Raw genomic sequence first — 23,076 nt, 5'->3', positions numbered from 1 at the left:
GAGAACGTTTGTAAGGAAAACTTGTCCTTAAGCATTCAGACTAAAATATAATGTTGAATTATAGAACACATTTCCTCCACACAAGAAAATAGACCGGCAGGGAGGGTAAGGCAATTAAGAACGTTTGCCTTAACATCAGTGAATTTGTATAAACAGGATATTGAGTGATCACATTCACGGCTGTTCCTTTGTGAAATGAATAAGTGTTTGATTCCGACCTCAAAACGAAACTCGGTATCAATTACTTCTCTCCCGAATTATTGCCCTTCACTGTTATCTGTCTAGTTCAGAACATGCAGTGCTTTTGTAAAAGAAAATTCATATAAAGAAAGCTTGTTTGCGACAGCACCGTCTTTGTAAAAAAAACTTGTGTATAAAGATAGTACACAGAGTAGCCCGCCAGGGCTCTTGGAAGAAGAGTGATTGCTACTCTCCTGGGTTAATAGAATCCAGTTAGCTTGTCTTATAAGTATCGGTGTTATGTTGTAACGGTGATGGTATTAATGAAGGGGACAATTTAAAATTAAACTAAACTGTCTGTAAGAGTTTCATTTTTATTCCAGACTTCCAAAGAGTACGATCTCTGGGACCAAGATAGGCTGACAGGTCTGAGTCCACAAGGGACTCCCGAGGCTGTCTCATATCTGTACTTCATCAATTTGGTGCTGCAAGCAGGTTTCCAACAAGAGCTACATTTGAGTGAAACTGGAAAAGAGGAGTTCCATCTAAGGGTTGGACTCAAGACCAATGGGCCCACAAGGTAAAATTGTACCTTGATTACTCTCTGTCTACATCTGTGTGGTGTTTCCCCCATTTCACTCTCGATACCTTGACGGAACCCTAAATGAGATCATTTACATAGGACGATAAACAGAAATTGTCAAGATTTTATAATGTTGAGAATGTTTTGCAGAAATCATTAGTCTCGTTGTTCATTGTCGGGTTGTTGATTAGTGAAAGTTTTAAGTTGAGATTATTTTCTCTGTTGTATCTGTTCAGCTTGGCTTGTCTTGCTTTGTTAGTTATGATTTTGTTCTGTTTGGGTGTTCTTTGTTTACGAAATATAGAGGGTGGCTGCTGCTTTTGTCGTGTATAAAATTAAAAAAAAGCTGGCCAGTGATACAATTCTTGCATACTTGGTTAAGCAACTATGTGCCACATCCAGGATTTATGAGACATCTGGAATGTGAGTGCCTCATTCCTAAAATGTTCATGTGTATGTACGAGAGAGCGAGCGAGTGAGACAGACAGAGAGTCAGCACTGATTCCCTGCAGCTTGCAGAAAGTTTAATCCTTTTGAGATTTGGTTTGGATGCACATTTGCTTGTTGACGAGTGAATGTTTGTGTTTTGAGGTTGGAGCCCCTGTAGATCAGCAGTTTTGTGAAGATTTAAAGTAGGTGGGATAACAATGAGTGTGTCCCGAGATAAGATGGAAGACAAATGTCCCCTAACAGAAATAACAAGTCTGTATCCTTAATTATGAGAAACAATTGAGAATATCAGCTGCAGCTGCTCAACAGAATAAAGATTGGTCTCTAGGAGGCACACATGATTTAACTCTATTCACTAAAATTGAACAAGGGGTTTGGAAAAAAAGAAAGGGAAGTAAGCAGAAAGCAGTGGGCGGCCCGGTGGTACAGTGGTTAGCACTGCTGCCTCACAGTGCCTGAGACCCGGGTTCAATTCCCGACTCAGGCGACAGACTGTGTGGAGTTTGCACGTTCTCCCCGTGTCTGCATGGGTTTCCTCCCACAGTCCAAAGAAGTGCGGGTCAGGTGAATTGGCCATGCTAAATTGCCCATAGTGTTAGGTAAAGGGTAAATGTAGGGGTATGGGTGGGTTGCGCTTCGGCGGGTCGGTGTGGACTTGTTGGGCCGAAGGGCCTGTTTCCACACTAAATAATCTAATCTAAAAGTCTTTACCAGAATGGAAAAGGGTAGCTCGGGGAAAAATATGGAAAAATCCATGCAACCATCATGGAGACAAAACTGTATTAAAAGGGGAGTTAGTCTGAGGAAGGATCTGAACTAAATTGGACAGAACTAAAACATAAATGTGAAGCACATGATTTAGAAGCAGAATTGGAATAGGCAAGGGAGAAAATTTAAAAAAAAAAGCAAAGATTCAGAATCTACGTTGAAACGTCAAGGGCACTAAAGAAAAAGGAAACTGGTGAATAAACAACAGACTGCAATTGCAGCTGGGCAGGACGAAGCTGACAAGGCCTATTCCTTATACCCCAACCTCCCCTCTTCCAGAGACCCATTACTGAAGAATCCTGATCCATTTGTGGATGGTGGATGGGATACTGACTTGAAGGAGGAAATATTTTATGCCTGTCAGCTAACCACCTCCGGTTCCCTCCCTGAACCCTCCCCCCTTACTCTGATGACGAATGTGCCAAGGCTCATGACCTTCCCCCAGCTGTTCTGCCGAAAAAGAATTCTGCTTACCACAAACCCGGTGCCTACTGTACTAGGAGTCAATTAAAATTAAAATCTGGAAGAAACATTGAAGAGACTCCTTTTGATTTCCACTGCCCTTAAACTAAATTTGCAATCAATGTCTCAGGACCTTAATATTGGTCCTTGCACTCACCCTGATGTGGGAGGGCAATAAAGAAATTTCCTGAATAGAAGAGGTTCCTGACCCACAGGTTCGGAATCTGGGACAAGCCCAATTTATGGATCTTCATCAACCATGGAAACCTCATGACTCTCAAGCATTATCAATAAGGTTGCAGATTATGGAAGGAATCCTGAGGGATCTGTTAATTACATTAATAGGACTAAGACCATTTAGAATGATGCCTCCGAAGACCTAATTCACCTCAGAATGCAGCTATTCACCTGAAAAAATGGGCTAGTTCTTAGAAATTTTACAAGGTAATAATCATACCCAGCTTGTAGTCCGGCACCCAGCCAAAACTATCATTGGATTATTGCCTGTCTCCACCAAGCAGTGTGTCGTGCAGTTGATGTGGGTAAAGTCTTAACCTGTAAACCCAGCTTGGGCGAAGGGGCTGAGGAGTTCCTTACCCATTTTATAGAATGCTATAGCGCTTCCTCTGGTGACGCTAACTACCTACGAGGGTGATCATCCCAATTTAATGCCATATGTATGACTGTCTTACCTGATCAGGTGCAGAAAGCTATTAAAACCCACAACATCCACGAGCAAGATGCTGAGGTTGCACAATTCAGCCAAGAGGTTTGTTACTTCTGGGAACTAAAGGATCCCAAGAGTAAGGCTACCGTTGGCACGGTCAAGACAGAACTTGCCCAAACTACAGTAGCTAAACCTAAACTCAGGATTCAAAGTAGACCTTTCCGTCTGCAAGGTCAGTCAAGCGAACAAATGAAACTCATACTATCGTCCAGTATGACAGGACAGTAGAAATGGTACTGTGTATTCACAACATCCCAATGGACCATGCGGTGGTCCTATGTATCCTTCCCCAACAGTCCATGATGCCCCTATACACCCTCTCATTACTCTTCACTGCCTCCCCCACCCCCTAGAGTCCCCCAATAATTACGCCTTTGTTTCAATTGCAATCAACCAGGACGTTGGTCCAAGAACTGCCCTTTCCATAGCAGTCCCTGCTTCATCACCGGAGTAAAAACAACAGACAATCTCCTGGTCTCCCTCCCCAGTGACCTCAGCAGGTTGCCCCTTTTACTGCACAAAACTCTTTTCAAAACTGACTCTCGGCTATAGAGCAGCTTCCTGCTTTGAATTTTCCCATACTTACCGCTAGCCCAGAGGACGGACCTATGCTAATTCTTAACCGTAATGGCCACGATATTGAATTCATGTTTGACACAGGAGCCACTGTTTCATCACTTCCCATCCATCTTGCTCATGCTTTTGATTTTCAAATCTCGGATGATGATGAAATCCAGCAATGTTTTGATGGTCCCTCTAATAAACATGCATACGCTATCCCTCTGACAGTGGTGTGGAAAAATTGTGTCACGTTCCCTTTTTGCTTTGTTGTTACTAATGGATTACGTATCCCTCTACTTGCTAGAGATCTCCTCTGTCCTCTAACTATTACTATTGAACGTCATGATGCTAGTATCCTGATTCAGGATCCACCTCATTTTGTTCAATGCATCAATACCAAACCAAAGCCGCCTTGATGGTGGTGATTTGATTTGGATCCTTACGCTTTTGATCCTATTTTACATAACGTCCCTCACCGCCACATTACTTTAGCTTATGACTCATCCGGGAATGATCTCAGACTTGAACACATATTATAATCCCTTACTGGGCGCTACTCAGCACGCTTGGGTGATTGGTGAGATCAGGTCACCAGCTGGTGGCGTTCTTTTCGTGTCAGTTCCTCCTCATAGCTGGAAAACTGACCCCCTCATTTTCCCCCGTGTCACCACTCATTTGAACCCAGAACACAAAGTCCAATATGTAGGTTTTGACGCTAAGACTCTTTTTGACCATGCTGATCAAACTTGGCGTGAAATTCAGCTGCTTGCTCAAGGATTAATCCTATTTTATGCACAGCCTTTGTCGATACATGGCAGCCTTCATCATCATCATGTCTACCCTCGCCCGCAGGACGCAGTATATCCTGGAATGTGGGTGGACTCCAAAACACAAGTGGGCCTTGCTCAGGTCCCACCCATCTCCATTTTGACCAAAGCTCATTCTGTCCTCCTGTCTATATCTCAATACTCCCTGAAACCTGTCATTGATTCATTTCTACAGCAAGGCCTTCTGGTCCCATGCCATTCTTCTGTCAATACACCTATCTTTCCAATCCCTAAACCAGGATGTCCTGAATGTTGTTTACGACCTTCGTGAAGTAAATAAAATCATTGAGGCTCATAATCCTCCAGTTGCCAATCCTGCTACTATCCTCAGCCAAGTTCCAGTTGATGCCAAGATCTTCACTGTCGTTGACCTCCAACATGCATTCTTTTGTCTTCCTTTGCATCCAAATAACCCAATACATTTTTGCCTCCTTTTAAGGGCCACCAATATACGTGGACTTGCCTACCTCAAGGGTTTATTCACTCGCCCACACTCTTTTCAGAGAGTTTTCATGCCCAGCAAAAATTATTTGAATTTCCTGAAGACGCTACCCTAGTTCAATACATTGATGACCTCCTCGCTAGCCCTGACAAAGTGTCCAATCACGCTGACTCCACGACCTTTCTCAACCATCCAATCAATGTGGTTATATTGTACCCCCCCCCCCCAACAAAGTTAAGACTAATCAGAAAGAAGTTAAGTTCCTAATGAGCCTTAACGGTATGAACTCACTCCAAAACAACAAGTCTTTACGGAGCTTAAAACGACCCTCTTTTCAGCACCAGGCTAGGCCAACGTTTGTATGACTGCCACTTTCATCTTTATGTTGCCATCCTTGATACCTGTGCTACAGCTGTTCTCACCCAGCAACATGGCTCCTCTTGGCGCCCTATTGCCTATTATGCAACTAAGCTTGACCCTGTTGCTCAAGGTATGCCTTTCTGCACCCAGATTCTTTCTGCCATCCACACTCTGGTAGTGGCTGCCTCTAATATAACTTTACATCAAAATGTAGAAGTCTGTACCTCGCATTCTGCAGTATCCTCGCTGATTTCTAAACATACTCTGCACCCCGCTATGGTTCGTATCAGTCGCTATGAGATTTCATTACTTTTGAATCCATTTCTCTCCTTTAAATACTGCTCTAACATTAACCCCCCTACATTCCTGCAGGAAGAACCGCTTGAACTGCCTGATCCTCCCCATGATTGTGTTTTCATAAATGAACTTGTAACTAAACCATCTTCTGATCTTACGGACGACACAGATGTGATCAACAAAACGGGTCAAGATGCAGGGAAGATACCTGCCCAACTGTCGTCTGATTCATGTGGATGGAAGTTTAATTGCTGGCTATGATCGCTGTGTGGATGGATCGTGTGGGATGTACTGATAGTCATTGGTCTCATCCTAGGAATATACACTGTTGTCTGCTTATGCGTGAAATGGACTGTGCATTGTTTTTCACCTAAGCCAAAGAGGAATCTGGTTATTTGACCCTTGTCTACCCCTCTAACTCCATGCCCGAACTTCCATGTTGAAATCCTGTATCTTTCAGACTCTGCTCCTCTGGACGATGACCTGGCAGAGGAGGCACTTGACTTATTTGAAAATACAAATTGACTGGATGGACTAATTATAGTTATAAGCCAAGTAGTTGTCATGAAATAACAAAAGGAGGGAATAAGAAAGTCTATAGCCATAAAACTTGTCTTTCAACATTTAAACTAAAATGTAATGTTGAATTATAGAGCACATTTGCTGCACACTAAAAAATAGACAGGCAGGGAGGCTTGGTAAAAGGGGAGAACTCAAGGTATGCAGAAGATAACCAAGTGATAACGGAATACCCTTAGGCAATTAAGAACATTTGCCTAAACAGTGAATCTGTGTAAAAAAGACACAGAGTGATAACATTCATGGCTGTTCCCTTGTGAAATTAATGACAGCGTTTGATTCTGACCCCGAAACGAAATTCGGTACTATCAAAGGCCTTGTAATTGACAGTCAGGAACTGTTAATTATAATGAATTCTTATTACCCCTTGCAAGCTCGGAAAACCGAGGGAAAACACCTTTGCTGTTACAACTCCCTGACTTGAGAGTTCAAAAGGACGAGAGAAAGAGAAACCATTATAGCACTGGTGCTCCCGAAGCCATTAAAAAAATTAACTCTTAGTGCTTACCTGCTTTGGATTGAACGTAATTGTATTTTTGAGAATTTATGATGGTATTGAGTAGCCATTGCCGGTTATTAAATATGAACTCTGTAAAAGGTAACATTGATGAAGCTTTAACTTACTTGCTGTTCTTGCAGACCACTCTACAGACCTTTCAGACTGCCCCACTGTCAATTCCAACTCATCAGATCTTATGTCTTATTTGAATCACAACCCTGAAAAGAAAGCATGTTTAATTCGAAGACTAATGAATCAGTTTAAATGCAACCTTTTGGTAACATCTCAGCCTCAGGTACAGTATGATTCAGTGCCTAAAAAGCAGGGGTCTGCTCCTCGCTTGGAAATTATTCTAGGCCTAACATTGAAGAGATTCTGGCACAATGTGTCAGCAAGCCATTTTATGGTCAAAAGTTTGCCCTCTTGCTAAGAAGCCATTTTGGAAAACAGTTGTATCTGACCTGTGACCTGTGCAAGGTTAGGAACTCTCCAATTAGCTCAGATTGGTACCTCTTTATGATAGGAGTTTATCTCGCTAGCAGGCTCCTAACTTGGCTGGGTATGTTTTTCCCACCCGATGAATGGCTTAGGGCCTGTGGGAGTGATTAGTCAAGCGTACAGTGACCTGTCAATTAACCTTTCTTCCTTTCGAATTAAGAACATTCAATGTTTTTGTAAATCTTTGTGTAAAGGAAACCACTTTGTATCAGTACATCAGAGTAACCTGCCAGGGCACTTGAAGAGTTGGTCCCCTACTCTCCTAGGTTACTAGAACCTAGCGAGTTTAGCTTATCAGTATCAATGGAGCTATTGGTAAACAAAGGGGATAACTAAAATTAAACTAAACAGTCTGTAACAGGTTTTTTTTTGTTCCAGACTCTCAAAGAGTACGATCTCCAGGATGAATTGTGAGAGGCTACAGGTCTGACTCCACAAGGGATTTCCTGGGCTGTCTCAAATTCCTACTTTAACACTCCAACTCATCCAGGTTGACCAGTTAGCCTAAACAGTCTAGTACCATTTGCTAGCACTTGGCCCATATCCCTCTAAACCCTTCCATCCAGATTCCATTCAAATGTTGTAATTTTACCAGCCTCCACGACTTCCTCAAGCAGCTAATTCCATACCCGCACCACCCTTTGCGTTAAAAAGTTGTCCCTTAAGTCCCTTTTATTTCTTTCCCTCTCATCCTTAAATGTATGCCATCTAATTCTGGACTCCCACCACCCCCTCCACCCCTCCCCCAAACTCAGGGAAAAGACCTTGTCTCTTTATCCTATCAATGCCCCTCATGATTTTATAAATCTCTATAAGGTCACCTCTCAGCCTCCGACGCTCCAGGGAAAACAGGACCAACCTATTCAGCTTCTCCCGATAGCTCAAATCCTCCAACCCTGGCAACGTCCTTCTAAATCTTTTCTGAACCCTTTCAAGTTTCACAACAAACTTCTGACAGAAAGGAGACTAGAATTGCACACAATATTCCAAAAGTGATCTAACCAATGCCCTGTACAGCTGCAACATCACCTCCCAACTTCAATACTTGATAAAGGAAAGCATTCCAAACGCCGCCTTTGCTATCCTATCTACCTGTGACTACTTTCAAGGAGCTATGAACCTGCACTCCAGATCTCTTTGTTCAGCAACACTTCCTTGGATCTTACCATTAAGTGTATAATTCCTCCTCTGATATGCTTTTCCAAAATGCAGTGCCTCATATGTATCTAAATTAAACTCCATCTGCCACTTCTCAGCCCATTGACCCATCTGATAAGGTCTTGTCCTCTGAGCTAAGCATCTTCGCTGTCCACTACATCTTTAATTTTGGTGTCATCTGCAAAATTAGTAACCATACCTTGTATAGTGACATCCACAGCATTTAGAGTCATAGAGATGCACAGCATGGAAACAGACCCTTCGGTCTAACCCATCCATGCCGACCAGATATCCCAACCCAATCACCTGTCAGCACCCGGCCCATATCCCTCCAAACCCTTCCTATTCATATACCCATCCAACTGCCTCTTCAATGTTGCAATTGTTCTCGCCTTCACCACTTCCTCTGGCAGTTCATTCAATAAACGTACCATCCTCTGCGTGAAAATGTTGCCCCTTAGATCTCTCTTATATCTTTCCCCTCTCAACCTAAACCTATGCCCTCTCGTTCTGGACTCCCCAACCCCAGGGAAAAGATTTTGTCTGTTTATCCTATCCATGCCCCTCATAATTTTGTAAACCTATAAGGTCACCCCTCAGCCTCCAAAGCTCCAGGGAACACAGCACCAGCCTGTTCAGCCTCTCCATGTAGCTCAGATCCTCCAACCCAGGCAACATCCTTGTCAATCTTTTCTGAACCCTTTCAAGTTTTACAACATCTTTCCGATAGGAAGGAGACCAGAATTGCACGCAATATTCCAACAGTGGCCCAGCCAATGTCCTGTACAGCCGCAACATGACCTCCCAACTCCTCTACTCAATACTCTGACCAATAAAGGAAAGCATACCAAATGCCGCCTTCACTATCCTATCTACCTGTGACTCCACTTTCAAGGAGCTATGAACCTGCACTCCAAGGTCTCTTTGTTCAGCAACACCCTCTAGGATCTTACCATGAAGTGCATAAGCCCTACTAAGATTTGCTTTCCCAAAATGCAGCACCTCGCATTGATCTGAATTAAACTCCATCTGCCACTTAGCCCATTGGTCCATTTGGTCCAGATCCTGTTGTAATCTGAGGTAACCCTCTTCGCTGTCCACTCCACTACACCTCCAATTTTGGTGTCATCTGCAAACTTATTAACTGTACCTCTTATGCTTGTATCCAAATCATTCATGTAAATGACAAAAAGTAGGGGACCCAGCATCGATCCTTGTGGCACTCCACTGGTCACAGACCTCCAGTCTGAAAAACAGCCTTCCAACACCACCTTCGACCTTTGAGCCAGTTCTGTATTCAAATGGCTAGTTCTCCCTGTATTTCATGAGAACTAAGCTTGCTAATCAGTCTCCCATGGGACCTTTGTCGAAAGCCTTACTGAAGTCCATATAGATCAGAGCTTCTGCTCTGCCATCATCAATCTTCTTTGTTACTTCAAAAAATTCAATCAAGTTTGTGAAACATGATTTCCCACGCACAAAACCACGTTGACTATCCCGATTCAGTCCTTGCTTTTCCAAATACATGCACATCCTGTCCCTCAGGATTCCCTCCAACAACTTGCCCATCACCGAGGTCAGGCTCACCAGTCTACAGTTCCCTGGCTTGTCTTTACCACCCTTCTTAAACAGTGGCACCACGTTTGCCAACCTCCAGTCTTCCGGCACCTCACCTGTGACTATCGATGATACAAATATCTCCACAAGAGGCCCAACAATCATTTCTCTAGCTTCCCACAGAGTTCTAGGGTACACTTGATCAGGTCCTGGGGATTTATCCACTTTTAAACGTTTCAAGACATCTTCTGTAATCTGGACATTTTGCAAAATGTCACCATCTATTTCCCTACAGTCTATATCTTCCATGTCCTTTTCCACAGAGAATACTTTCACCAAATATTCATTTAGTATCTCCCCCACTTTCTGTGGCTCCACACAAAGGCCACCTTGCTGATCTTTGAGGGGAAAGTGAGGACTGTAGATGCTGAAGATCAGAGCTGAAAAATGTGTTGCTGGAAAAGCGCAGCGGGTCAAGCAGCATCCAAGGAGCAGAAGAATCGACGTTTCGGGCATAAGCCCTTCAGGAATCGGGCTTATGCCCGAAACGTCGATTCCCCTGCTCCTTGGATGCTGCCTGACCTGCTGATCTTTGAGGGGCCCGATTCTCTCCCTAGTTACCCTTTTGTCTTTAACATATTTGTAAAAACCATTTGGATTCTCCTTAATTCTATTTGCCAAAGCTATTTCATGCCCCCTTTTTGCCCTCCTGATATCCCTCTTAAGTATACTCCTACTTTCTTTATACTCTTCTTACGATTCACTCGATCTATCCTGTCCATACCTGACATGTGCTTCCTTCTTTTTCTCAACAAGACCCTCAATTTCTTTACTCATCCAGCATTCCCTATACCCCCAGCCTTCCCTTTCACCCTGACAGGAATATTTATGTAAATGATGAAAAGTAGGGGACCCAGCACCCATCCTTGTTGCCTCCAGTCTGAAAAGCAACTCTCCACCATCACCCTCTGTCTTCCTACCTGTGAGCTGGTACTGTATCCAAATGGCTAGTTCTCGTTGTATTCCATGATATCTAACCTTGCGAACTTGTCCCCCTAGGGGAATCTTGTCAAACACCTTACTGAAGTCTATATAGTACCCTGGCATGTAGGCCGTCAGGCCCAGGGGACTTGTCTGCCCTCAATCCTAATAGTTTGCTGTGTACCTTTTCCCTCTCAATGTTATTGTTTAAGTTCCATCATCTCTGACTTGCCCATTCCAATAGGAATGGTACGATTGTTCTCAAGCTTGAAAACTGAGGAAAAGGATTGACTTAGCATCTTTGCCATTTCAGTGTTCCTCCTATTAACTCACCGGTTTCATCTTCCAAGGGGCTTGAGTAACTCTGTTCCCTTCAGCATGCCAACACAAGCTTTTGCTATTCTTTTTTCATATTTTGCGCTAGGTTTCTTTCGTAATTTATCTTTATTCATTTTTTTTAGTATCCCTTCGTTTATTTTTGCAAGTTTTCCAATGTTTCATCTTTCGAGGTCTGGAATAACATTTCGGAAAAGACTGAATGTTTTTTAAACTACGTTAAAACTTTCAGGTGGCTGGCGAGGGGAGCAGGGAACACATTTGCCCCGCCCCCATTGCCTCCGATTGGTTGGATGCCTCGTCGAACCGCGCCCACTACACGCGGGGTGACGTCACGGTCTGGTCACCCTGCTCCTTGAGTTGGCGCATGTGCAGTGTAGGTCATGTAGTGGGACAAAGACAGTGTTACTGAGTGTGGGAGAGGAATGGCGCCGGCGGCTTAAGGAACAAGAACAGAAACCGCTGGAAAAGCTGAGCAGCCCTGGCTGCATGTGTCAAGGGAATCCGAGGAAACGTTGCGTGTCCAGTGATTCTCTTTCAGAACAGAAACAGGTTTCGGAAACATCCCGGAGAGGTCGCCAGGCCTGAGCGCCCGGGGAGAGGGGACAGTGAGGACCTACTTCGACACTGTCCTATCCCCCCCCAGTCCAGGAACTCCCCACATACGTTCAGGACACCACCCACACCCTCCACCTCCTCCAAGACTTCCGTTTCCCCAGCCCTCAACGTCTCATCTTCACCATGAATATCCAATCCCTCTACACCTCCATTCGCCCATGGCCAGGACCTCCAAGCCCTCTGTTTCTTCCTCTCCCGAGGTCCCCAACAGTATCCTTCCACCGACACACTCATTCATCTGGCCAAACTGGTCCTCACCCTTAACAATTTCTCCTTCGAATCCTCCCACTTCCTCCAGACCAAAGGGGTAGCCATGGGCACCCATATGGGCCCCAGCAATGCCCGTCTCTGTTGGCTATGTAGAAAAGACCATCTTCCGTAAATAAACCGGCACCACTCCCCACCTCTTCCTCCGCTACATTCATGACTGCATTGGCGCCATCTCGTGCTCCCGCGAGGAGGTTGAGCAAACTTCACCGACACATTCCACCCTGACCTTAAATTTACCTGGACCATCTGACACCTCCCTCCTCTTCCTGGACCTCTCCATCTCCATTAATGACGACCGACTTGACACTGGCATTTTATAAACCCACCGACTCCCACAGCTACCTGGACTACACCTCTTCCCACCCTACCTCCTGCAAAAATGCCATCCCGTATTCCCAATTGTTTTGCCTCCGCCGTATCTGCTCCCAGGAGGTCCAGTTCCACCACAGAACACACCAGATGGCGGCCTCCTTCAGATACCGCAATTTCCCTTCCCACGTGGTTAAAGATGCCCTCCAGCGCATCTTGTCCACATCCTGCACCTCTGCCCTCAGACCCCACCCCTCAACCGTAACAAGGACAGAACGCCCCTGGTGCTCACCTTCCACCCTACCAACCTTCGCATAAGCCAAATTATCCGCCGACATTTCTGCCACTTCCAAACAGACCTCACCACCAAGGATATATTTCCCTCCCCATCCCTTTCCACCTTCTGCAAAGACCGTTCCCTCTGTGACTACCTGGTCAGGTCCATGCCCCCCTACAACCCACCCTCCCATCCTGACACCTTCCCCTGCCTTTGTCCCACTATTTTGCGGGAATTGCAAAATCTGCGTCCTCACCTCCATCCAAGGCCCTAAAGGAGCCTTCCACACCCATCAAAGTTTTACCTGCACATCCACCAATATCCTTTCTTGTATCCATTGCTCCAGATGCTGTCTCCTATACATTGGGGAGACTGGACACCTAGCAGAGCGCTTTAGGGAACATCTCTGGGACACCCGCACCAATCAACCACACCGCCCTGTGGCCCAACATTTCAAAACCCCCTCCCACTCTGCGAGGACATGGAGATCCTGGGCCTCCTTCATCGCTGCTCCCTCACCACCAGACACCTGGAGGAAGAATGCCTCATCTTCCGCCTCGGAACACTTCAACCCCAGGGCATCAATGTAGACTTCCAACAATTTCCTCATTTCCCCTTCCCCCACCTCACCCCAGTTCCAAACTTCCAGCTCAGCACTGTCCCCATGACTTGTCCTACCTCTCTATCTTCTTTTCCACCTATCCACTGCACCACCCCTCCCCCCATACCTATCACTTTCTTCCCACCCCCACTCACCTGTTGTACTCTATGCTACTTTCTCCACACCCCCACCCTACTCTCATTTATCTCTCCACCCTTCAAGATCTCTGCCTGTATTCCTGATGAAGGGCTTTTGCCCAAAATGTCGATTTTCCTGCTCCTCAGATGCTGTCTGAACTGCTGTGTTTTTCCAGCACCAGTCTAACCTAGACTCTGGTTTCCAGCGTCTGCAGTCATTGTTTTTACCGAGAGGAGACAGTGAGACAGGGGAGGATTGGAAACCGCGGGAGGAGGGAGACTGGGGAGTTTATCAACTCCTAGGGGAGGCCTGAGGCCGTGAATAAAAGCTCCACAGGCCCAGTGTTTACTTTGTTTAAGGAAGGACCTCTGGGGGCAACCGGTCGCCATATTCGTGAGGGTAAGACGCATCTTGTCTTGGGACAGGGAGCGCGAGCATCCTTCTTGGTGAGGGCACCATCAGCTCTCATTTCTGGGAGAGAATTCCAACTTTGTGGCAGCCTTTGTGTCAATGGGAATTTTCTCATTCTGGATGTAAGTTTGCTCGCTGAGCTGGAAGGTCACTTTCAGATGTTTCATCACCATACAAGATAACATTATCAGTGAGTCTAGTGGAGCACTGGTACTATGTCCTGCTTTCTATTTATGTCTTTTGGTTTCTTAGGATGGGTGATATCATTTCCGTTCTTTTTCTCAGAGCATGGTAGATGGGGTCCAAATCAATAGATTTCCAGTTGGAACGACGTGCTCCGAGGAATTCTTGTGTGTTTCTGGTTGGCTTATAGGATGGTGGCTTGTCATAGGATGGTCCCAGTCGGCATGGTATCCTCCGTTGTCTGTATGTAAAGATACTAGTGATAGTGGATCATGTATTTTTGTGGCTAGTTGATATTTATATATCCAGGTGGCTAGTTTTATACCTGTTTGTCAGATGAAGTGTTTGTTACAGTTATAGAATCTCTATGTGTGGAAATATGTCCTTCTGCCCAACAACTCCATACCGACCCTGTAGAGAGTATGCCAGCCAAGCCCATTCCTCTACAATTACCCCTGACTTATGTACCACTATGGGCATTTTTAGCATGTTCAATTCACTTAGCCTGCATATCTTTGGATTGTGGGAGGAAACCGGATCACCCGGAGGAAACCAACACAGACACGGGGAGATTGTGCACACTCCACATAGACAATAGCCCCAGGATGGGATTGAACCCGGGTCCCTGGTGCTGTGAGGCAGCAGTGCTAACCGTTGAGCCACCATGCCGCCCCCTTATATTTCAACAGTCTTTCAACTTTAAACACATTCATCACGGTCTTCCCAGAGGATCAGACTGTTCTCTCTCATTAGAGATGGCTGGTGGTGGTTTATCTTGAGGGTCACCACACCTCAGCCGAGGGGAAAGGCCGAGAAGGAGATCCTCACATTTCTCCAACTTGGGTGATACATAATGTGAAGCACTTTGGTATACTTTTGTTGAAATATTATCATTAGTATTAGCTGTTGCTGTTGCTGTCATTTATTGGCAAGACTCATGTCAAGTGAAACAATTTTAGCAAGAAATTGTCAGCTGGCAGAGCTCCCCCACCCAATGCCAAAAAAGTGAATGGTTTTGTTGGTGAAAGAAAATTGGCAAAGAAAAAGAAATTAAAGTGTCATGTACCTTTAGAAAGAGTGGAAGGGTTGATGTTTCAAAATAAATGAAAACAACATTTATGAAGTGGAGCAACAAACTAAATTAACAACGCAGATTTCTTTTCACATAACTGCACTACTGCAAATGTCTGTATTATGGGAAAATGTTATGCACTAAAATATGTTATTATTTTGTAAAGAGTCAGATCAATAGGTTTAATTTTGTCAATAGTGATCAATAAGATCTTGATTTATACAACATCTATGTGAGATGCACTGGTAGTTAATACTTGATTAAGTCTCCACTGACCACCACAAGAACAAAGTTTTTCCCTGTCTGAACTGCTGAAGCCATCCACCAAGGGGAAAAGTTTCTTCCTATCTAGACCCTAAGTGTCTTATCTGTACACTCCAAACAGGTCCTCACCCAGCCTTCTCTGCTCTAAGGAAAATACTCTCAGCCGATCTAATCATTCTCATAGCTGAAACCCACCAACATGCACCACCCTGGGTTAGTATTCCCTTTCTAGTGCCATCACATTTTTCTAATAATGTGACAATCAGATCCACTACTCCAGCTATGGCCCAACTAATGTCTTGTACAGTTCCATCATGATCTCCTGGTTCTCATGTTCAATGCTTTAACTACTAAGAGCAAGTATTTCATATGCCTTCTTAACCATTTAATCCACATGTCCTGTTGCCTTCAAGAATCTATGAACACATATACCTTTCTCTGATCTTCAGTACATTCTAAGTTCTTGCGATTCATCATGTACTCCCTTGCCTGTTGATCCTCCTGAAATGTATCATCTCAATCTTTTCAGGATTGAACTCCATCTGCCATTGTTCTGCTCATCTGACCAAGCCGTCTTTATTGCCCTGTAGTCTAAAACTTTCCTCCTTGCCATATATTAGTGTGGGTTCTGAATTTCTTTTGGGCCTGATTTATTGAGGTTGCATTGTGTTCATTTTGTGGGCATAGTTTGAGAAGATTAGGAGGATACTTGGATCCAGTATCTGTTTATACCCAAAGAAGAAACTCAAACCAGATTTTTTTTGATCCAATGTTTTCCCTGGTAACATTTTCATAATGACTTCAATTTCCGCAACACCCTTTGCTTAACTTAAACTATGTTCAAATCAAGACATTACTGAATCGAGATCATAACTTCTTGTACTATTAAATCTGTCTCAAGCAATGCTGCAAATTAGGTAATCTTGCATTATTATTTTATAACTGCTCAAAACCTTTTCTAAAAAGTGACGGATGAAGATTGAAGTTGACTGACTGAACTGCTTTCTTCATTTTATAATATTGCCAAAAAAAGTAAATGTTCAAACATGTGCAATCTTTTTCTTTCTCTAAAATAGGTAATAAGGTGAAAGGGAATAATGGACAAAGCGATGAAAACAATGCTGACTCTAATTCAGCAAGTATGTTCTTTTCAATAAGTTTAATTCAATGTTTACATTAATTACAGTTATGTGAGTGACACAAATAACAATAAGGCTGTTACTTAAGTTTAGAAATTCAATCACACTCTGTGTAGATGGCTTAAAATCATTATATCAAAAGCTTAAAGCGCTTGCATAAAACACACAACCTCAGTTATGTTTATTATTTCCCAAAATGGGTTATCAAGTGAAAGGGAAGTATAATTGGAGATTTGATGACAGCGGGCAAAATGGCAACTTTAATTTTGCAAGTATGCAAGGTTTAAGCTTAAAATGCATGACAGGTTTATTTATCCAAGAAATAAGCACCTTTACTCTCTCTAATATTAGCTCCAATTATCAATGTTTGATATCAAATTAGAAGATCTAGCTTGAGAAATCTACAACGTATTGCCACACGCTTGCTATAAATACGACAGGGACACAGTAAAAGTCGTGAAAATTAAGTCAGATCTTTGTGGCCACAGATCCATAAGATACAGAAGCAGAATCAGTCCATTTGACTTGTTGAATCTGCTCTACCATTCGATCATGGCCAATGTTTCTCAACCCCATTCTCCTGCCTCCTCCCTGTAACCCTTGATGTCCTTACTAATCAAGAGCCTATCTTTATCTGCTTTAAAAGCACTCAGTTACTTGCCTCGTTTCAGTGGCAATGAATTCCGCAGAGTCACCACTTTCTGACTGAAAACAATCTTCCTTATCTCATCCCAGCATTTCTTGCCACCGAGAACTATGGGGGCAGAGTCTATGTCTATATTTCCTTGTGTGGTAATGTGTAAATAACATTTGTTTTTTTCAGGTTCATTAGCTGCTGCTTAGGTGTGTTGGTAGGTTTGTGGGCTACCATGATGCAGAGAGGTTTGAGTTGTCTGGACATCATTTTGAACGTAGAACAATACAGCACAGAACAGGCCCTTCGGCCCACGATGTTGTGCCGAACATTTGTCCTATCCATGTACCTATCCAATTGCCGCTTAAAGGTCACCAATGATTCTGACTCTGCCACTCCCACAGGCAGCGCATTCCATGCCCCCACCACTCTCTGGGTAAAGGACCTACCCCTGACATGCCCCCCCATACCTTCCACCCTTCACCTTAAATTTATGTCCCCTTGTAACACACTGTTGTACCGGGGGAAAAGTCTCTGACTGCCTACTCTATCTATTTCCCTGATCATCTTATAAACCTCTATCAAGCCACCCCTCATCCTTTGCCGTTCCAATGTGAAAAGGCCTCGCACTCTCAACCTATCCTCGTTAGACCTATTCTCCATTCCAGGCAGCAGCCTGGTAAATCTCCTCTGCACCCTCTCCAAAGCTTCCACATCTTTCCTAAAGTGAGGCGACCAGAACTGCACGTGGTACTCCAAATGTGGCCTCACCAAGGTCCTGTAAAGCTGCAACATCACCTCACGACTCTCGAATTCAATTCCTCTGCTAATGAACGCTAATACACCATAGGCCTTCTTACAAGCTCTCTCCACCTGAGTGGCAACTTTCAAAGAGCTATGAACATAGGCCCCAAGATCCCTCTGTTCCTCCACCTTACTAAGAACCCTACCGTTAACCCGGTATTCCGCATTCTTATTTGTTCTTCCAAAATGGACAACCTCACACTTGACAGATGTCTTTGATGTAAGGTAATGTGGCTGGTGTTTCTGTGCATGTGTCTGCTTGTTTGAGTTCGTTGTTGAGAAATCAGCGGACAGGGTTTGTTGGGTACCTGTTCTTCTTGAATATGCTGTATAACTATGCTCTTCATAGTTCCTGGGTGGTGCAGTATGTAGTGGCTCGTTGAAATAGTGTCCTGATGCAGATTTGTTTGGGATGATTTGCTTCTGCATTAGGTACTTGGGTCTGTGTATGTTGTTTTCCTGTAGACGTTAGTCTGAAGTTCCCTATTGACTGTTCACTCTACTGACATCCAGGAATGGCACTTTGTTGTTGTTCTCTTTTGTGAATTTTATGCCAGTAAGGATATTGTTGATGGTGTTGTAGGTTTCCTCTAATCTGTTTCATTTTGTGATGATAAAGGTGTCATCACTGTGGTGGACCCAAAATTTGGGTTGGAGCGTTGGGAGGGCTGTTTGTTCAAGTCTCTGCATTATTGCTTCTGCTAGGAACCTTGATATTGGTGGTCTCATGGGCGTTCTGTTGATTTATTTGTAAGGCTTATTATTGAATGTGAAGTAGGTGATAAGATACGGGTCCACAAGCTTGACAATGTTATCTTTGCTGATGAAGTTGGTGCTGTTTGGTGTTTATGTCTTTGGTGGTTTTTGTAGTGTAGTCAGTGTTTCTTTGGCCATGTTGATGTTAATGGATGTGAATGGGGCTGTTATGTCAAAGGACAGCATTATTTCATCCTCTTCTATCTTGGTGTCTTTGGTGTTCAGGAATTCTTGGGTGGAGTGAATGGAGTGGCATGAATCTTCTACTCAGTGTTTTCGTCTTCACTTGGCCTTTGACTAGTCTGTATACTGGTGTTCCAGGTAGTGAGACTGTGGGCCTGAGGGGGGCTCCTGGTTTGAACAGGACGGGAACAGCAACAAAGTGCCATTCCGAGATGTCACAATAGAGCAAACAGTTAAGGGGAACTTCAAACTAGCGTCGACAAGAAACAATACACACGGACCAAATACGTAACTACAGAAACAATCATCCCAACACCCACAAACGAAGCTGCATCAGATTATTTCAACGAGCCACCACACATTGCAGCACAGAGAAACTGCGAAGAGCAGAAGAGAAATATGTATACGTACTCAAGAAGAACAGGTAGCAATAAACCCAGTGCGCCATTTTCTCATTGCTTCCAAGCTGACCCTCAAATTTGGTTTGTCCCTGCATTCTTTCCTGGTTGTCTTTTTGTGGGTTTTGAAAACTTTCCCAATCCTCTGACTGAGGATATGAGTTGGGAAGTTGTGTTGTGGCTGATAGGACATTGGGTAGACCACTTTTGGAATGTTGTGTGAAATTCTGGTCTCGCTTCTATCAGAATGATGTTGTGAAACTTGAATGGGTTCAAAACACATTTAAAAGGATGTTGCCAGGGTTTGAGCTGAATGGGCTGGGCTGTTTTTCCTCGTGCACCAGAGGCTGAGGGGTGACTGAGAGTCATTAATAAAATCATGAGAGGCATGGATAGGGTAAATAGACAAGGACATTTCCCTGGGTGACAGTATCCAGAACTAGAGGATAAAAGGTTTAGAGTGGAGGAGGGCAAGATTTAAAAGGGTCCTAAGGAGTAACCTTTTCATGCAGAGAGTGGTGTGTATAAGGAATGAGCTGCCAGAGGAAGTGGTGGATGTTGATACAGCTATGACATTTAAAAGGCATCTAGATAGGTATTTGAATAGGAAAGGTTTAGAGGGATATGGGCCAAGTGCTGGCAAATGGGACTAGATTAGGCTAGGATATCTGGTTGGCCCAAAGGGGCTGTTTCTGTGCTGTAGATCTGACTCTGGCTTGCCACGAACATTTGCCATGTTCATATGTTTAGTTTCTCTCGGGTTGTCTGCGTCAACGCCTTCATGTCTCACTCCACCCTCCACATACCACCACCACCACCACCCACCACCCACCACCCACCACAGGGACGATAACCAATTCAGGTCTGTTTTTTTATCAAGAAGCTGTATTGCAGGTTCAACCTGAATTTACACTTCTTTTGCTTCCCAAAATCAGACTTGCTCACTCTCAGCAATATCCTGAAAGATATTAACTTTCACGTGGTGTTATCCAAAATTCGAAGATGTCAGTCCTGACGTTTTTGCTTTTTCTGTCCCTGTAAGATCCTGAATCAGCAACTTCAGGAGAATTAATTTGAGCGGAGTGAGAATAGAGGAGGAGGAGAGAGAGTGGGATGCTTTCAATTTTGTGGAACAGCAAAAGAAAAAAATGTTCTGCAGAAAGTGGAGGAGCTTGTTCTGAATTTCTACCCTGGACTGACCGTGATGACTTTTGTAATCTCTCTTTCCAGAGTATTTGAAGATCTGAAGACTGAAGTTTAAAAATCAACAGATGAAGGGCCTATGCCTGAATCGTCGATTCTCCTGCTGTTTGGATGCTGCCTGATCTGCTGTGCTGTTCCAGCACCGCACTTTTCAACTCCTCTCCAGCCTCTGCAGTCCCCACTTTCACATCAATGTCTGACAGTCACTCAATCCATTGGGACCTCAACGATTTTCAACTATGATTCTGTGAGAAGGAGCAAAACATTTTGGTTCCTGTTTCAGACCATTTTCAGCATCAGCGGGACTGGATGAGAGTCTCTACTGTTACAGCGCACTTTGTGTAAAGCCTGAAACAGTTATACGGCCAGGAAAGAGGAATTTACTGTGGGCAGGGGCCATACATGGGGCTGTAGCTGCGGCCATGGTGAAACCAGAGGAATCCCACACTGTGGAGAAACCGTGGAAGTGTTGCGACTGTGGGAGAGGCTTCCATGCCCCATCTGTCCTGGAGATTCATCGGCGAACTCACACCGGGGAGAGGCCATTCTCCTGCCCCGAGTGCGGGAAAGGCTTTACCTGCTCCTCCCACCTGCTGGACCACCGCCGAGTCCACACTGGGGAGAAGCCATTCTCCTGCCCTGAGTGTGGGAAGGGCTTCACCTACTCCTCCCACCTGCTGGCCCACCAGCGTGTCCACACTGGGGAAAGGCCCTTCCCCTGCTCTGAGTGTGGGAAGGCCTTCAGCAAATCCTCGGACCTGCTGAAGCACCAACGGGTCCACAGAGGGGAGAGGCCATTCAGCTGCCCTGAGTGCGGGAAGGCTTTCAGTGATTCCTCTACCCTGCTGAGGCACCAGTGGGTCCACATCGGGAAAAGGCCGTTCTCGTGCCCTGAGTGCAGGAAGGGCTTCACCCGCTCTTCCGCTCTGCTGACCCATCTGCGGGTCCACACGGGTGAGAAGCCCTTTAGCTGCCCTGAGTGCAGGATGGCCTTCAGCAGGTCTTCCCACCTGCTGAGGCACCAGCGAGTCCACACTGGGGAGAGGCCGTACTCCTGCCTCCAGTGCGGAAAGTGCTTTACCCAGCCCTCCAACCTGCTGACCCACCAGCGGATCCACACCTGCGAGAGACCGTTCTCCTGCCCCGAGTGCGGGAAGGGTTTTGCTGTTTCCTCCCACCTCGTGGCCCACCGGCGGGTCCACACGGGGGAGAGGCCATTCAGCTGCCCCGAGTGCGGGAAGGCCTTCAGCAATTCCTCTGCCCTGCTTAGGCACCAGCGCATTCACACCGGAGAGAAGCCGTTCTCCTGCCCAGAGTGCGGGAAGGGCTTTACCCGCTCCTCCACACTGCTGACCCACCAGCGGGTCCACACAGGGGAGAGGCCATTCAGCTGCCCTGAGTGCAGGAAGGCCTTCAGCGATTCCTCTGCTCTGCTGAAGCACCAGCGAGTCCACACCGGGGAGAGGCCCTTCAGCTGCCCTGAGTGCGGGAAGAGGTTTACATTTTCCCGCAACTTGCGGAAGCACCAGCGGGGGCACCAGCACTCTCAACAATCAGATTCCACCACTGACACTGCTGTGAGTCCCCCCCAGGACTGATTCTCCTGACAGTGGGTGCAGTGGGAGAGTTGGTGCAATGTATTTGTTTTCCGTTGGACTGCAACCCCACGGTGGCTCAGGGGTGGCATGGTGACTCAGTGATTAGCATTGCTGCCTCATGGCACCAGGAACCAAGGATCAATTCCACCCTTGGGGCAACTGTCTGTGTGGAGTTTGTGGAGGGTAGGAGAATGGATGAGATAAGAAACCGCTGCCTGCCTTGAGACAAGTCTCCTGGAGAGAACTTGCTGACTGATTGTCTGATCTACTGATCCTCACAGTGCCCCATTGCCCTCAGTTAACTGGAGGAAGTCCACACAGATGTACCGAAGCCCCTCTTTGGACTGTGGAAGGAAACCTGTGCAGACAGGGAAAACATGCAAACTCCACACAAACAGTTACCTGAGGCTGGAATTGAACTTGGGTCCCTTATGCTGTGAGGTAGCAATGCTAAGCAGTGTGCTACCCCCCAATATGTTATAAAATTTGAATAAACCTACTAAGTTGGAAATGTGTCCATGCCAAGAACTTACTGTAAATGTTTGGAAGCAAAAGTCCATCGGAATTGTCTTTGGGACGGATCCAAAACTTTCTTTGTTAATGATTGAAAATACTTTGACCTCTGGAACTGTCTCCCAGAGAGTGTGTTGGAGTCAGATTCAATTACGGTATTCAAAATAGAGGTGGATCATTAAACTGAAAAGGAAAGCAGTTGCAGTGTTCAGTGAAGAATAGTACAAGGTACTGTATGGACGTCAGAATATGAGTTTCCTGACTGGGGCTGTTCACTTGCTCCTGTTACCATTTCAGGTTGCTGACTTTTCGTTAGCATCCTGCACATGTTGGGATTTTTTCTCCTTTCTAGCATCTATTTAAGTGACTCAGTGACAAATCTAGTTTTGAATTGTTCCTATGATGTCTCTTGAGAGGGTTTATGATATTCACAGTGCTTT

General features: G+C 45.0%; 1 protein-coding gene across 1 annotated transcript in view; it reads left to right on the top strand.

The window, feature by feature from the left end:
- The window catches only part of LOC132807287 (zinc finger protein 271-like), an 86,962-nt gene extending 64,328 nt beyond the window's left edge, over positions 1-22,634 (top strand). Inside the window, exons 4-7 of the mRNA XM_060821557.1 lie at positions 3,144-3,342; positions 5,413-5,534; positions 11,498-11,641; positions 20,780-22,634. Of these exons, the coding sequence (XP_060677540.1) occupies positions 3,144-3,342; positions 5,413-5,534; positions 11,498-11,641; positions 20,780-22,123 (1,809 nt within the window). The 3' untranslated portion in view covers positions 22,124-22,634. The remainder of the gene's footprint in view (positions 1-3,143; positions 3,343-5,412; positions 5,535-11,497; positions 11,642-20,779) is intronic.
- Positions 22,635-23,076: the final 442 nt, after the last annotated feature.

Source organism: Hemiscyllium ocellatum, assembly GCF_020745735.1.
Source record: "Hemiscyllium ocellatum isolate sHemOce1 chromosome 27 unlocalized genomic scaffold, sHemOce1.pat.X.cur. SUPER_27_unloc_12, whole genome shotgun sequence".
Lineage (NCBI taxonomy): Eukaryota > Metazoa > Chordata > Chondrichthyes > Orectolobiformes > Hemiscylliidae > Hemiscyllium > Hemiscyllium ocellatum.
This window is presented reverse-complemented; position numbering and strand designations above follow the sequence as displayed.